General features: G+C 41.6%; 1 protein-coding gene across 2 annotated transcripts; it reads left to right on the top strand.

The window, feature by feature from the left end:
- Positions 1-1,634: 1,634 nt before the first annotated feature.
- On the top strand, positions 1,635-12,509 carry si:dkeyp-69b9.6 (uncharacterized). 2 transcript variants are annotated; one of them, XM_066682980.1, is made up of 3 exons: positions 1,635-1,715; positions 3,382-6,204; positions 7,272-12,509. In XM_066682980.1, exons 2-3 carry the CDS (start codon positions 4,116-4,118, stop codon positions 9,662-9,664), a joined length of 4,482 nt encoding a protein of 1,493 aa, XP_066539077.1. In that variant the 5' UTR covers positions 1,635-1,715; positions 3,382-4,115; the 3' UTR covers positions 9,665-12,509. The 2 variants fall into 2 exon arrangements, with proteins under 2 accessions (XP_066539077.1, XP_066539078.1); XM_066682981.1 differs by having other exon boundaries at positions 1,670-1,711.
- Positions 12,510-13,806: the final 1,297 nt, after the last annotated feature.

Here is a 13,806-nt window from a genome sequence, read left to right on the forward strand (position 1 = left end):
CAGTCATGAATATTCATGAGGCCTGCTGTGATCTCGCGCTCACATACCAGGAAATTAGTATTTCTTTTAATCACGAAACCAAAAGAAAATGATAACTTTACCAAAATAAAAATATGCCTAACTTTAAACATAGAACATTTTAACAATAAATATGAAGAAGGCAAAACAGCCCCAAGTTTGTTTGTACTTTGCCAGGCTTCTTACCATTAACATTTTCTAAATTTTAATAGGTTTGGAAAGCAGAAAACGGCTAAAAGTTGTGAACAATGGACATGTTTCCTAAGGCCAGGAAAGAACAATTATCAAACTTCTCGATTTTTTTTCAATTTGTATTATATTATCTACAATATGAACCCCAGCAATCACCTGCACAAATAGTGATATAAATTGTCAACTTGTTGACGTTATAAAGGTTAAAACTGACGGAAAAATCAGTTTTAATTCACTGTCACCCGCAGAGCAACAGCGCCGACAGCATGGCCGCCATTTTGAAGCGAACAGGGATATTCGTGGCAAAATAAAATGGCCACTGTCTGCTCACACAAATCAACGATAAAGTCGCACAGCAAGATGAACAGCGAATAAAATCTTTAATAACAAAAGCGACGAAAAAAGTACGGGGAACCCAGTGTTGATAGTACCAACATAAATCATTGTGGCTGTTGTTAGCCAGCTAGCAGCTAAATAAACAAGTTCAGAGAAATCTAACAGTTTATATCGCGTTATTTTGGATTTTTTTTTACAACCGCTAACGTTATATTAGACCATAAAACCAAGCTGGTGTCATTAAAACAGTCCAGAATGCGGCCCGCTTCTTCGCTTCTCTTTAGAATGCTTCGTTCTACCTTAAGTGCCGCAGCAGGTACTGTCACATTTAAGGTGGAACGGACAATTCCAACAGGAAGCGAAAGCGAAACACCAAATAGCACTCTATTCCCTTCACAGCGCACTATACACCCAAAGAGTTCATTAAAGGGGTGACTTAATAGATGTTAATTATCTACAGATGCAATAAGACACATTAACATTTATATATTTATTGACATATTTATTTGTCTGTTTTGTTATAATGAGCACATTCTTATTGCTATCGTTTCTTCAAAACACCTTAACAAAGCAACTACTTTTTAACATGATATGATTGCTTTAAGCATTTGAAAAGATCAATTCATTTTCTTGTTATATTATTATTTCTATTATTATTATCGCTGTTGTCTTGTTATCAATGATACAGCGTGTCAAAAAAAATCTCGGAGGTAATCTGAGTTTATGTCCTTATATTTTTAAAACCACATCGAGATAGTGAATCATAATGCACTGTGTACTCCAAGAGGCACTATTTGGGATCGAGCCTCAATGCGACATCCGGAAGCGTACTAAAAGTCCAAACGTTAAAAGTCCCCCCACGTCAATGTTCCCTTTTCCAAATGCAAAGTATTTTAGGCGAAAAAAGTGGGAATAAAAATAAAAAAAAAAACATCAGTCGAAAAGAGAGGGAGTTTGGGACCCTTAAAATGGAGAAGAATATTTAATAATTAATAAGAAAGAGAAGGTTTTGTGCAGTGTAAATATAAATATGTGTATACATTATTATTTTATTTAAAGGAGAACAGTACGCATTCCGGGGGGTATATGAGCGGCTCTGAGGCAGAGGGGCAGGAGAGGGAGAGGGTAACAGGCCCAGTTCATCTCGCACAGAAAAGATGGACGCGTAGGTAAAAACACAAGGCCGTCCGCTTTGTTGTCTGCGATGTAAAGCTTCGCGTGACGCGTTTGCTAGTTTTTTCCTCCTGTTTGCACGCGGACAGATGTTGCGGAGCTCGTGCATCGCAAATGTGTGTTGTTAGCCCAGCTGTTTTGCATGCTAACGACGTGTAAAGCCTAGCGTTGTCCCCCCCTTTCACTGGTTCTGTGTGCGTGTTTTTTTTTCTTTTTCGTTTCTCGTTTTTTTCCCTCCGCGTTCATTCGAGTTTTAGTTGTCCGTTTTGATCTTTTCTTTGTGTTCGGTTTTCCTCCGCGCGTCCAGCGCCGCGTGAAGCGGTGTTGTCAGTATATTAATTTTTTTAAATCTTCATTTCACATTTTTTTTTGTTATTTGTTCGTTTTTATTTTCGTCACTACTTGTTGGTTTTCGTTGTTCTGTGTTTTCGTTCTCGTGCTCCCCCGCCTGCCAAAATGTATGTGGTTTTTTTTTTCTGACATCGGCAGATGTAATAATTTACTCCAAATTCACCTCTTCCCCTCCTCTCTGACGCTCCGCTTCGTCCACTCAGCATCGTTTATTAATTTCCCATGTATTAATATAATTATAGTAATACTACTGTAATAATAATTTAAGAAGACTGCCAGCTTACAGTGTTACTGAAATTTTAACTAATGTTCACCACGGCTGTGTACTGTTTGTGTACATTTAATGCTCGATGAATGCATGAGTGAAACAGTTCAGCGCTGTTTATACCTTTGCATGTGTTTGTAGTTTTAAAAAAATTATACAATACTTATTATAATATACTGTTATTATACAATGTATTAATTAGACACATTAACTTAAAATTTAAGTATTATTTATATATTGTTTTAAGGAATGTAAAAATCATATCAGAGAATTATACCAAAAGGTTCATAATTAAAAGGCATTTATGAATATTCTTTGTTAAATGGTAGGAGAATGGTCACTGTTTCATAACTTTTTATAAAAATCAGAATTATAAAATGCATGCTGAAATGTTGTTTCCCTGCCCATGTGTTGCATTATAATATACTGGAGAACATGAAGGTATACAGTGGGATATGAAATGTTTCTTTTCCAAAACACATTAAACATGAATGTCTATGTTGTTTTTTAAATACGAGAGTTATTGCTGCAGGTTTATGATTAATAACACACGTATTCGATGAAATATGTTTACTAGCTTACTTATGTTTACTTGTGTGCTTACTGTTTGTACTATTCTGTGAATAGATTTCAGTAGAAGATCAAACAAATCTAATAAATATTGTTTCTCAGACCATGAATGTTTGCAAAACCTTTATATTAGACAAAGCTAAATTGCATTATTTGATTTTTCAAGAGCTAAAAAGATTTAAAAAATGTAAACATGTGAAAATTGTAATTTTATGTTAAAATTGTTGTTTGTTGTTAAAAAGGAAGAAGACAAAATTGCTTATAATGAACAAGTATATATATTTTTCAAAGCTGTTAATATTTCCTTAAAGCTGATATTGAACAAATGACTAATCAAAAGTTAGAGTTAGATGACTATTATACACAATGAGTTACACATAGTTTTGATGTTTTGATTTTGATTTGTTTTGAAGTTTGTTATTGGTGCAAGTACATGCCTCGATTTTGTCTGATATTTCTGTTTTTCTGTCCCACAGTGAGAAGAGAAGTGGCATGGAGGAACTGCCCATGCCTTTAAAAAGAGACAGGAAGAGGAGGATTTTTCTTTCTAAAAAAAAAGGCAACAGAAAGGAACATGTAAAAGGAGGTGTATAATCACTTGGACTAAAAGTTTATTCAATGACTGAAAAACAATGCAACACATGACACTTTGGAGGAAGCCGTCCTTAGGATGGTCCTGAACTGAACATGTAACCAATCAAGAGTTAAAACTACGTATTCTCTCTGAAAGAGGGTGACATAAGGCACTTAAAATGTGAAAATAAAATGTCAGGTTGTGGTCCTGACACTAAGTAAAAGCCCAGGTCTGAGAGTTAAAATGGGACTGACCAGTGTGCAATACAAGAAAATGATTATTTAACAAGGATTACCTGGGTCAAAAAAAAAAGATAATGATTCAAGTAGCACTGAAACCACAAACATGGTAAAGACTTGTAAATCATACTCATCCGTTTAGCAGTGTGTTGCAGAACATCAAGATAATCAGCTTTTTCTTGGCCTTGGCATAACTGGCTAAAGGAGTGGGAACAGTTGGTATTTATCAAATCCAACAGGGGAGAGGGGGCTGAAACAGGTTAAACAACCTGCAGTGTTCTTGTTAATGGGATCCACTTGTCATCGTCGCATCTCACCTGGAAATTTTCACAGCATTGTCACTGCTCTTTGAGCAGAAGCTGTTGCCCCTGCACACCCATGTTTCAGTGACTGGGAGATGTTCCAGTTTGGCAAATACAATGTGGACATCATAGAGATGCTGAGTGGACACCAGGCCCATCAGCTTAAAGGTCTTGGATTAGAGCGACAACTACAACACCAGCAGCAAGTGCAGCTTCATCAACACCAGTTGCAGCATCAGCAGCAGCAACAAGTCGAAACCTCTGGGGCTATTTTGTCGGGACTTGGTTTGGGCCCACTCCAAGGATCTAGAAGCAGTGCCTTTTCCGATTCCACATCAATTTTTGCCAAGATGAGTGCACCTCCACCTCCTCTGCAGCAGCAGTCGCTGTCTTCGTCCTCGCAGGCATCGAGGAAGTCAAGCAAAATGTCTGGGAGCAGTAGCAGTGGGAGCCATGTAGGTGGTTATCCACAGTTTTTGCGCTCATTTCATCCCACAGAGGCAGCCCTTGCGCAAGAACATTTGCATCCGGGAGTTGGAAGGTTCGACCAGTTTGCAGGAAGTGGCGGAAGTGGAGGTAGCTCGGGAGGAATTGGAGGTCTAGTGTCGTCTGTACCACCACCTCCTCCTCCTCCATTACATCCAGGCCTCTCTGTGCCTCAGGCATCTCCAGGCCCATCATCTTCATCCCCATCTCCTTCAAGTTCTGTCTCCAGCTCCAACAACCCTCCCAGCAGTAGTACGGTAACCTCCTTGGGTCACCAGTTGGCAGGAGCTCAGTCTGATGCAAGGAGCTTGCATCAGCAGTTTAGTTGCATGCTAGCAGCCAATCAGTATTTTCTCTCTGGAGTACCGGCAAACTCCAGCTTGGAACAGTTTCTTGTCCAGCAAGGCAGCCACAACCATCTAGGTCTTGGTCTGGGCCAAGGAGGAGAGTCAAGTTCCAGTCTTGCTCCACCTCCTGCACTTCACTCATCACACTCACATAGCCACCCGAGCACCCTCCCCCAGCCCCAACAACCTCCACCGCAGCAACAGCAACTGCCCCCTCATACTCTGTCACACCCACATCCACATCCGCATCACCCCCTACATTCCTCATCGCAGCCTTCTTCATTAGGTAGCTTTGACTTTCAAGGGATTCCTGTCCTCTCCTCTAACCAGCTGGCATCTTTGATGCAGCAAGACGCCGGTTTACCTCTTCCTTTGCCTCTGCATCTATCCCTCTCCAAAGACGATGGAAAAGGAGACAGTGCGTCGGGAGGAGGCGGGAGTGGAGGAGGCCGGAGGAAGAAAGCAATGGCTGGCTACTTGCCTCAGCGCAAGCCAGACAGCAGCAGCAACAACACTAGTAACAGTCACAGCTCAGCCAATCCTAACCCCAGCAACAGCACTTCAGGAGGTCTCAACCAAGAAAATGCATCCAGCCTTGGTGGAGGTGGAGGTGTTATTGGCATTGGTGGAGAACCTCCTTCTCACTTAACCCCTTCATCTTCCTCTTCGGTTGTTTCTTCATCTTCCTCTGCTGCTCCCTCTTCGACGTCAGCGTCTGTCTTGGTGACGAACAGTTCAAAATCTGACAACCATGGCTCCATGCACCCACCTTCATCTCAGCCAGAACCAGAGGCGCTTTACCATTGCGGAGAGTGTGGGAAAAGTTTTACGCATTTGTCCAGCTTGCGTAGGCACTTGCGAAGTCACGAGTTGACAACGGCAGGCACAGCAGGCACCAGAAGCAACGTTGTGAATCCTGTATTGCATCCGGCAGATCCCAGTATTCCTCACTCAACCCAAGAAAGCTCAGCTTCATCCTCATGCCCAAGCCCCGACAAAACGTTCCACTGTTCAGATTGTGGCAAAGGATTTAAGAAAAAGGGACACCTGCTCCAGCATGGAGTCATTCACTCCGGAGCACGGCCGTATGCCTGCACTACATGTAGTCGAGCGTTTAACCGACGTGAATCTCTCACCCGTCACGAAAAGATCCATGAAGAGAAGCCATTTCGTTGTCCAGCTTGTGGACGCTGCTTCCGTGAAAGCACATCATTGCTGAACCATGCAGCTTCGGGCACCTGCGGCAAGTCTGGAAGAGGGCCGAGGTCGAAGAGTGATGGCAGTAATCCTGGTGGAGGCAAGGGCAATAAGACAGGGACTTCCAGTGGTGGAATGGTAACTAGTGCGGTGGGTGAGTAACAGGATAAATATGTATGAGCTAGGGTTGTCAAAGGTAAATTATGAACTCCGCTAATTTTTAAAATGCCCTTAATGTTTTTTCCCTGCCATCCATAGTCGCGCCCACCATGTGTGTTACTGTGCTAGAATCCGTGATTGTAGCCCTTCAAATACAGCTTTTACATGGCTTGTAAAGCAGTACCTTTGGTATTTTGGCAGACTACACTGGACAGTGCTTGCTGGAGAATTATGGAGAAGCAAACTAACAAATCAACGAGCAGCAAACTAACAAAACAACAGCAATGTGGAAAACTTCAGTTCCCCCCTAAGAGTGTCCACTGTAACAAGAATCCATGAGCTATGCAAGTTCAACCACTGACTGTATACATGGTATATACACTCACTGGTTGGAATGTGCAGCCACTGTTGCTCTCACTGGACGTTGGTGACGTCGTTGTTCACTCTGTGGAAATTACGTGATTTTCATGTTCAGGTACATGTTCATGGCATAAAAATGATGATATTGAAATACACAGTTATAAATACATTCTGAGGGGTTTTGTCCAATTATATATCTATAACCACATGTGGAAAGAATACAGAAGATTTCTGAGAAAAAAAAATTTCATCACTGGCACTAAAAATGCGTTAGATTATAAATAGAAAATTGCCTTTACTTTGGAAAGGCAGATGAGTGAAATTCATCACAATGAATTATTTGAATCATTTGACAGCCCTAATATGAAGCAGTATAGATTAATGTTGTTTGTACTCTACTCTGCTTAGGAGATACTTGTCCTTTTTGGCACCAAATCTTGCATCTCCAAATATATGACTTTACACATTAAGGAAATTTTAATTTACAAATGTAACATCTGTGTTTCTTTGGAGCACTTATATTAGCCCATTCTGTAAGTAAAGGGCAGATATTGAAAAGAGTAACTGACATCAGAACAAGTGAAAAAACCCACTGGTGATAAAAGTGGAGATGCATGGTTTTGTCCTTGCTGCGACCATGTGCTTATGTATCTATACATTTCTATGCAGCATTAATATGGCACCATTTGATTTGTTATGCAGGGTCTTACCGAAATGACGGATACAGCGACAGCTACAAGGAGCGCTCTCAAAGCAGCTTGTACTCTGGAGCATCCTCATGTGGCGGAGGCTTAACTGGGCCTGCTCTTAGGAAGGCACCTTTAGCACCGACTCTGCACCCACATCCTCAAAACCAAAGCCAAAACCAACAGCATCACCATCAACCACATCTACCCCTCTCCTCTCTACTGGAAGATTCAGAAGATGACGTCACAAGCTCTGTCAATAATGCTATTTCTGCCATCACTGCTGCAGCAGCAAACTGCATGAGTGGCGATCTCAACAGTAGCGGGAGCCGAGGGGACGATAGAAGGGACATCATTGGGGGGCTCCTTGGGGGTCTTGGTCTAGGTCCTCTTGCATCACCTGGTGGTCCATCGTCAACATCAGGGATTGAAAAGTCATACAGAGGTGGACCAAACCAAGATGTCTTACCTACTGGCCAACAACCAAACCAACACACTCGGGGTGGAAAGCCCAAGCGTCCTCGCAAGCCCAGAAAAAAGAAAGAACATGGCCCACCAGGTTCAGAACCACCTAAAAGAAGACAGCCCTCACACAGATCTGTCCTTGGGGAAGTTCGTCCATATTTATGCAGCATCTGTGGTCGAGGATTCGCTAGACGAGAGACCCTGCGAAGGCATGACCGCATACACACTGGAGAGAAGCCCCACCACTGTTCGGTGTGTGGAAAATACTTCAGAGAGGCATTCCACCTTAGCAAGCACCACACTGTGCATTCTGGAGAGAAAAATTACAAATGTCTTCTTTGTGGGAAGGACTTTGGGTACTCACAGAGCCTTAAAAGACATGGGAAACTGCACCAAAAAGGAGAATTGGAAGAAGTACCCACAACACCTGGGGGAGACAACATCAACAGTTATCCTTCGGCAAGTGGAAGCATGATCCAAGGGGGTCAAGGTGGCTCTTCGTCATTCTATTCATATCCACAAGATATCAAACCCCAAGGATCAAATCCACAGCCCCCTCCCAGACTCTACACTTGCGCCATATGCTGGAAATCCTTCCGCCATCACTTCCATCTTACGGCACATCATCAAACAGTGCATGAAGGAGGTGGCGACAAGCTTTTTTCTTGCGAAGTGTGCGGGAAGGCTTTTGCATATTCCAACAGCCTCACAAGACATAGGCTCTCTCAACATGGCCTGACACGTAATGGTCAAGGAACTCCTCAAGGAGGCACGGGAGAAGACGGCAACGTTGCTGCTTCTATATCTGAGAGTGAGGCCGCCACTAATGCTTTGCTCCAACTTGCACCCAGCAACGAAAGCCAGGGGGAGCCGCCATCTCACAGTGTTCTTCACAGTCATCAGCAGCCTCCACCTCAACCACAAGCCGGGTACTCACCCCTGTTCTATGTACCTGAAGCTAGCACTTCAATTCCTTCCTCTTCCAATGCCACCCCTTACTCCCAGCCACTGCCTTCGAGTTCCTCTATATCGTCCCTCAACCATCAGCACAGTTCGGTGAAAGGAGAGCCGATGTATCAACCTGCCCAAAGACATAACCCAAATTTGCCTCTCCATCCACTTGCACTGCCTCCAATGGAGCATCAGCACCATTCCCACCCTCCGCTGCACCCTGACAATGTCCATCCACATCACCACCACCACCACCACACTTTCCACAGTGAGGAGGAGCTGCGGCGCCGCAAGAAAAAAAAAAAAAGACGGATCGGGAGAGAGAAGATAGGCTACGAATGGAGCCAGACCGCAAAAATGGACCAGGAACAGGGGGCAATGCTGGATGGTCAAAGGAAGAGAAATGAGACGAGGAAGCTTCAGAAAAGGAGGAGGAGAACGGTTCGTAGATGGCAACGAAAATTTAGGAAAAAGATGGCCATGCTGCTGAGGGTCAGGCGAGGCGAGAGTACTAGGGTTGTCTGTGAACTTGGCTCCACAGAAGGACTTGAATTGTACAGACTCTTCTCTTGGCAAGTCCCTCTCAAACGGTTCCCTTGTCCCTTCTGTTTCCTCACAACATTTTCACGACGTGCAGCACTTATGGTCCACATAGCGGCCAGACATTGTCCCAAAGTCAGTTACCGAGTAGATCGGCTGAGATGTTTAGTCTGTGGGAAGCAATCACGCAGATTCCTCTCAGCTCTCATTCACAGGAGTTCTCATTTATCCAATAGAGCTTTTTCTTGCAGACGTTGTCCCTCTCGATTTTGGAACGCAGCGCTCCTCATGAGACACAAGAGAACTTGTAGAGGAAACTTGGCGGGACTGAGACAAGGAAGGACGCTTTGTTTCAAATTGACAGCGGGGAAGTTTTTCAAGAGGGTGGAGGGGAAAGGGAATTTCTCAACCCTGCAAATACAATACAGTCACGGAGTGCCCTTCAGTAATTAATCCTTACGACTTTGATATAGTAGAATACTAAAGAGGGTGTTTTGCATGAACGAGTAGAGACTCTAGACTTGATATCTGACCCTCAGTAAGTCTTTTGAGTGCTTTTAGAGCTTATTCTTTTCTCTGTTATCCTCCTCATGATCGTATTTTACTCTCAGACTGATCCGCCAAATCCACGCAAACTTACAAATGCATCGCAGACACTTTTTATAAAGATATCAACATCCCCATCTTATCCACCCCCTTCCTAACCTTCCAAAAGGTTCCTGTATTCTCGTGTGCGCCAGCTCCTCAGCTGACATTAGCTGAATCTATAGTAACGTTACTAATACAGTACTTTTATCCCCTAAAAGTAATGCTTACTGTAACTCAACAAATGCTCTGTAGAATTACTCTGTCTCTGGTATGTATAATGTGTATTTGATGTTCACTTAGAGCAAGTGTGGGGATGTGAAGCTCTTCAGTGTAAAAAAAATGCATTAGTAGCATAAGGAGAAAAAGAAAGATTCCTAAAAGGAAGATCAGTGTTTTGTTTAAATCTGTGCATGTTGGACACTGGTCTCATTGTGTTGGATGAGTGTTGAGATTGTGGACTCTTTTATGAGAAAGTTACACAGTCAATTGGAACTCTTTACAAAAAAAAATCCCAGACTAAGCTTTACTTTGTGTCTCCATCTTCATACTAGTGAATTATCAAGAATAAGATCAGTCAGAGGGTTTGGAGGAATAACTAGCATGAAGAAGGAAGCACCAGCACTTACATTAAAAAAAGGCTTTCCTAGATAATCAGTTATGAGGACTTTGTCCAATTTTGCTTCTTGTGTTGCCAGTTAATTTGGTCCAGTTGCCTTTTGTCTTTGCCTGTTGGTCACTATCAGAAACACCTATCTAACATTCTGTTGGTTTATGGAGTTATGGGGATTATAGAGGATATGCTAACACATTTATCAAAATGTAGATCTTGAGAATCGATCAACTTGGAGTAGCAAAATATATTAAGCAGTGTTAAAATCCACTACTGCTGCAAAAATTCTGCACACTTCTGGGATTAAATAAATATGTAAATGATCAAGTATTAAAACATCACATTTTTGTGGTGACCATCAAGTTTTTTCAGTATTTTACAGCTCTTTATTTGTTAGTTCAAAGTTTAGCTCGTCTGTTTTATTCATCAGTTCACAAGTCCCCATTTAGTCCATTAATTAATCAAAAGGGACCAACATAGGGGTTGGACAATGAAACTGAAACACCTGTCATTTTAGTGTGGGAGGCTTCAAATTGGAGCAGCCTGGTGGCCAATCTTCATTAACTGCACATTGCACCAGTAAGACCATGTGCATCCAATGGTTCAAACATTGTGTCCTGAAGGCGGTGCCGTGTATCAGGACGACAATGCACCAATACACACAGCAAGACTGGTGAAAGATTGGTTTGATGAACATGAAAGTGAAGTTGAACATCTCCCATGGCCTGCACAGTCACCAGATCTAAATATTATTGAGCCACTTTGGGGTGTTTTGGAGGAGCGAGTCAGGAAACGTTTTCCTCCACCAGCATCACGTAGAGACCTGGCCACTATCCTGCAAGAAGAATGGCTTCAAATCCCTCTGACCACTGTGCAGGACTTGTATATGCCATTCCCAAGACGAACTGACGCTGTATTGGCCGCAAAAAGAGGCCCTACGCCATACTAATAAATTATTGTGTTCTAAAACCAGGTGTTTCACTTTCATTGTACAACCCCTGTAAGTTGTGTATCAATGCCAAAGATGTAGCCAGGGGGAAACACACCAAATCATCACTAAATATCTGTAGAAGCATGAAGAAGAAACATACCATCCACACACTTGGAAGCTTCATTGGAAACTGAGTTTCGAATGAAAAGTGACATGTAATTGAATGGTTGTAAATGTATTCCAGGTCTAGCTCTCTCTCTCATACCTCGGCTACAGCCTTTGCTTTGAGAAACAACTTATTTTGAAAGCTCAAAATGATCTTGAAAATGTAAACAAGGGACTGTGGTCTGCATATACAAACTTAGCTTAGTTTACAGCAAACGTTTGTTAACACCCTTTATTATGAGTCAATTCAGCTAGGTTAGCATGCATCCATTTTTTTATCAATTCCATAGGAGAGGGTTGAGCTCTGGGGCAACGGTGTGAGCCTTAGGTCACCAATCTCCTTGCCAGTCGTCAACTCGGTAGAGTATAAATTGTTTCTGTAAATCTGGAATGAAAAAGCAAGGTGTTTCTGATAGTGGCCATTTTAATTCTAGAGCAGTCCTTTGGTGGAGCTCCAGGAATAGATCTGGGACACAGCCGAATTACAGTGGAATTCCAGGACTGAATTTCATTGGAACGAGGCATGGTCCGTTTGTACTCGTATTTACCCTGTTAGCACAGTGAGAATTTTTATTCTATATAGAGTCTAAGTTAGAGCTAGAACGGAACAAGTGTACTGTAATGTAAATTGTGTCAATATTTTATTACTGTTATGATTTTTTAAAGAAAAAACAAAAGGTCAAATATGTTTTTATCATAGTTACATTGCAGGTTGTAGGGAAGATAGTGGAAAACGTTATCACTTTAGAACAGATTCTTGATTAATTAATGTATTATTAATGTGTCTGACACGGTCTGTCCACTCGCCAACTACCAACATATCCCTTATATCTTTCTCAACTTTGTTTTTCTTATGTAGAGATGCCATACTATTCATAGATCATCTCTCTCTCTCTTTTTTCCTTTTCTCGGAAATACGTAAAGTAATAAGTATGTTTCTATCACTTTATTTACCTATGATAAACTGGTTGTTGATGATACCCAAGCATTTAATAAAAATGTAAAAGCGTATACATTTGTATATTCCCCTAATATGAAAGACTAATTTATAAACTGCATAATTCAGTGGTTGAGATGTAAACAACGTAATTCAGAGTGTTTTAAGTGTGAAATAATGGATTGGCGACTAACGTACATATCCTTAATTGTCACTGAAGATGCACTTATCTCAGCCACAAGGTGGCAGCAGGGGATTTTTCTGGGTTTCAGGGCGCATTTCAAATAAAGAACACTTGCCCTGGACACTTCTACTAGGACAAGTCCACTATTCAGTTGCACACTAACTCTCAGTTTAATGCAGTCTTATTAGGAGAAAAACGTTATCTCTTTTTAATATTTCTTAAGGTACAAAGATTTCATTCTACAGTTTTAAGAGCATTTATTTGGGCCCATTCGCTGTGGAGCCGTCAAGGTAAAAGAAAGGCTGGTGTTTACACAGGATGATGTCAAACTGAGAAAAATGGACAAAACGTGGAAACATGATTTATTGAAAATGCTAATTTTAAGGTGTACTTTATCAGCCCAAGGTAAATTCGTACATGTTAGTGTAATAGAATTGATAAACTGGAGGTGGTCTACAGGATGGCTTGATTTTTCTGTGGATTGGAACAAGGCCTGTGTCTGCAGTGTTAGAGTATGAGAGTCTGTCACATGGATTTAACTGTGATCGTGGGTGGGAATCAAGTGGAGCATGAAGCTCTCCCGTGTGTGTGGAGAAGAGGAATGTATGATAGAAAGATGCACTCCAGTTGCTTGAATGTTTTTTAGCATTATCTGATTCCTGGCTAAAAAAAATACATGTGTTTTTTCAAATGGATCTTAAAGAGGCCAGTTCCTAAATAACGCTTATATATTTGTGCACTGGCTTCTTTAATATTCATTTGAATGAATTTATGTGCACATTTTTTATAAGATCTATTCAAAATCATGAAATGAATAGCACACTCTAGCACCCTAAGGTCACTGGGCCTAATGCAAAGCATAAACTAAAGCATTCCCAATACCTCTTGGCTTTTCTGAAGGCCTTTTATGTTAAAAACCGTGTGTGCATCTGACATTCCTTATAAATATGTGAATTAATGATTATTCATCAGACGTTTGTTTCCTCTTGACCGCGTTAGCAGTTACTCTTCTAAGAAAGATTTAAAACAAATATGCCATTTTTATAAGGATTTGATTGCATTCATCCACATAAACATTAGTGAGGTCAGATACTGATGCCGAATGATCCCAGCTCATCCCAAGGGTACAGGATCCATCACTGCAGAGACCAGAGTTGCACTGCTCCATAAAGTAGTGCTT

This window comes from Hoplias malabaricus, chromosome 10, assembly GCF_029633855.1.
Source record: "Hoplias malabaricus isolate fHopMal1 chromosome 10, fHopMal1.hap1, whole genome shotgun sequence".
NCBI lineage: Eukaryota > Metazoa > Chordata > Actinopteri > Characiformes > Erythrinidae > Hoplias > Hoplias malabaricus.

Excerpts from the sequence above, each read along its gene's own strand:
- si:dkeyp-69b9.6 (XM_066682980.1), top strand. The coding sequence starts at position 4,116 with ATGTTCCAGTTTGGCAAATACAATGTGGACATCATAGAGATGCTGAGT. Across the intron at positions 6,205-7,271 it reads AATGGTAACTAGTGCGGTGG|GGTCTTACCGAAATGACGGA; the intron begins GTGAGTAACAGG and ends TTTGTTATGCAG.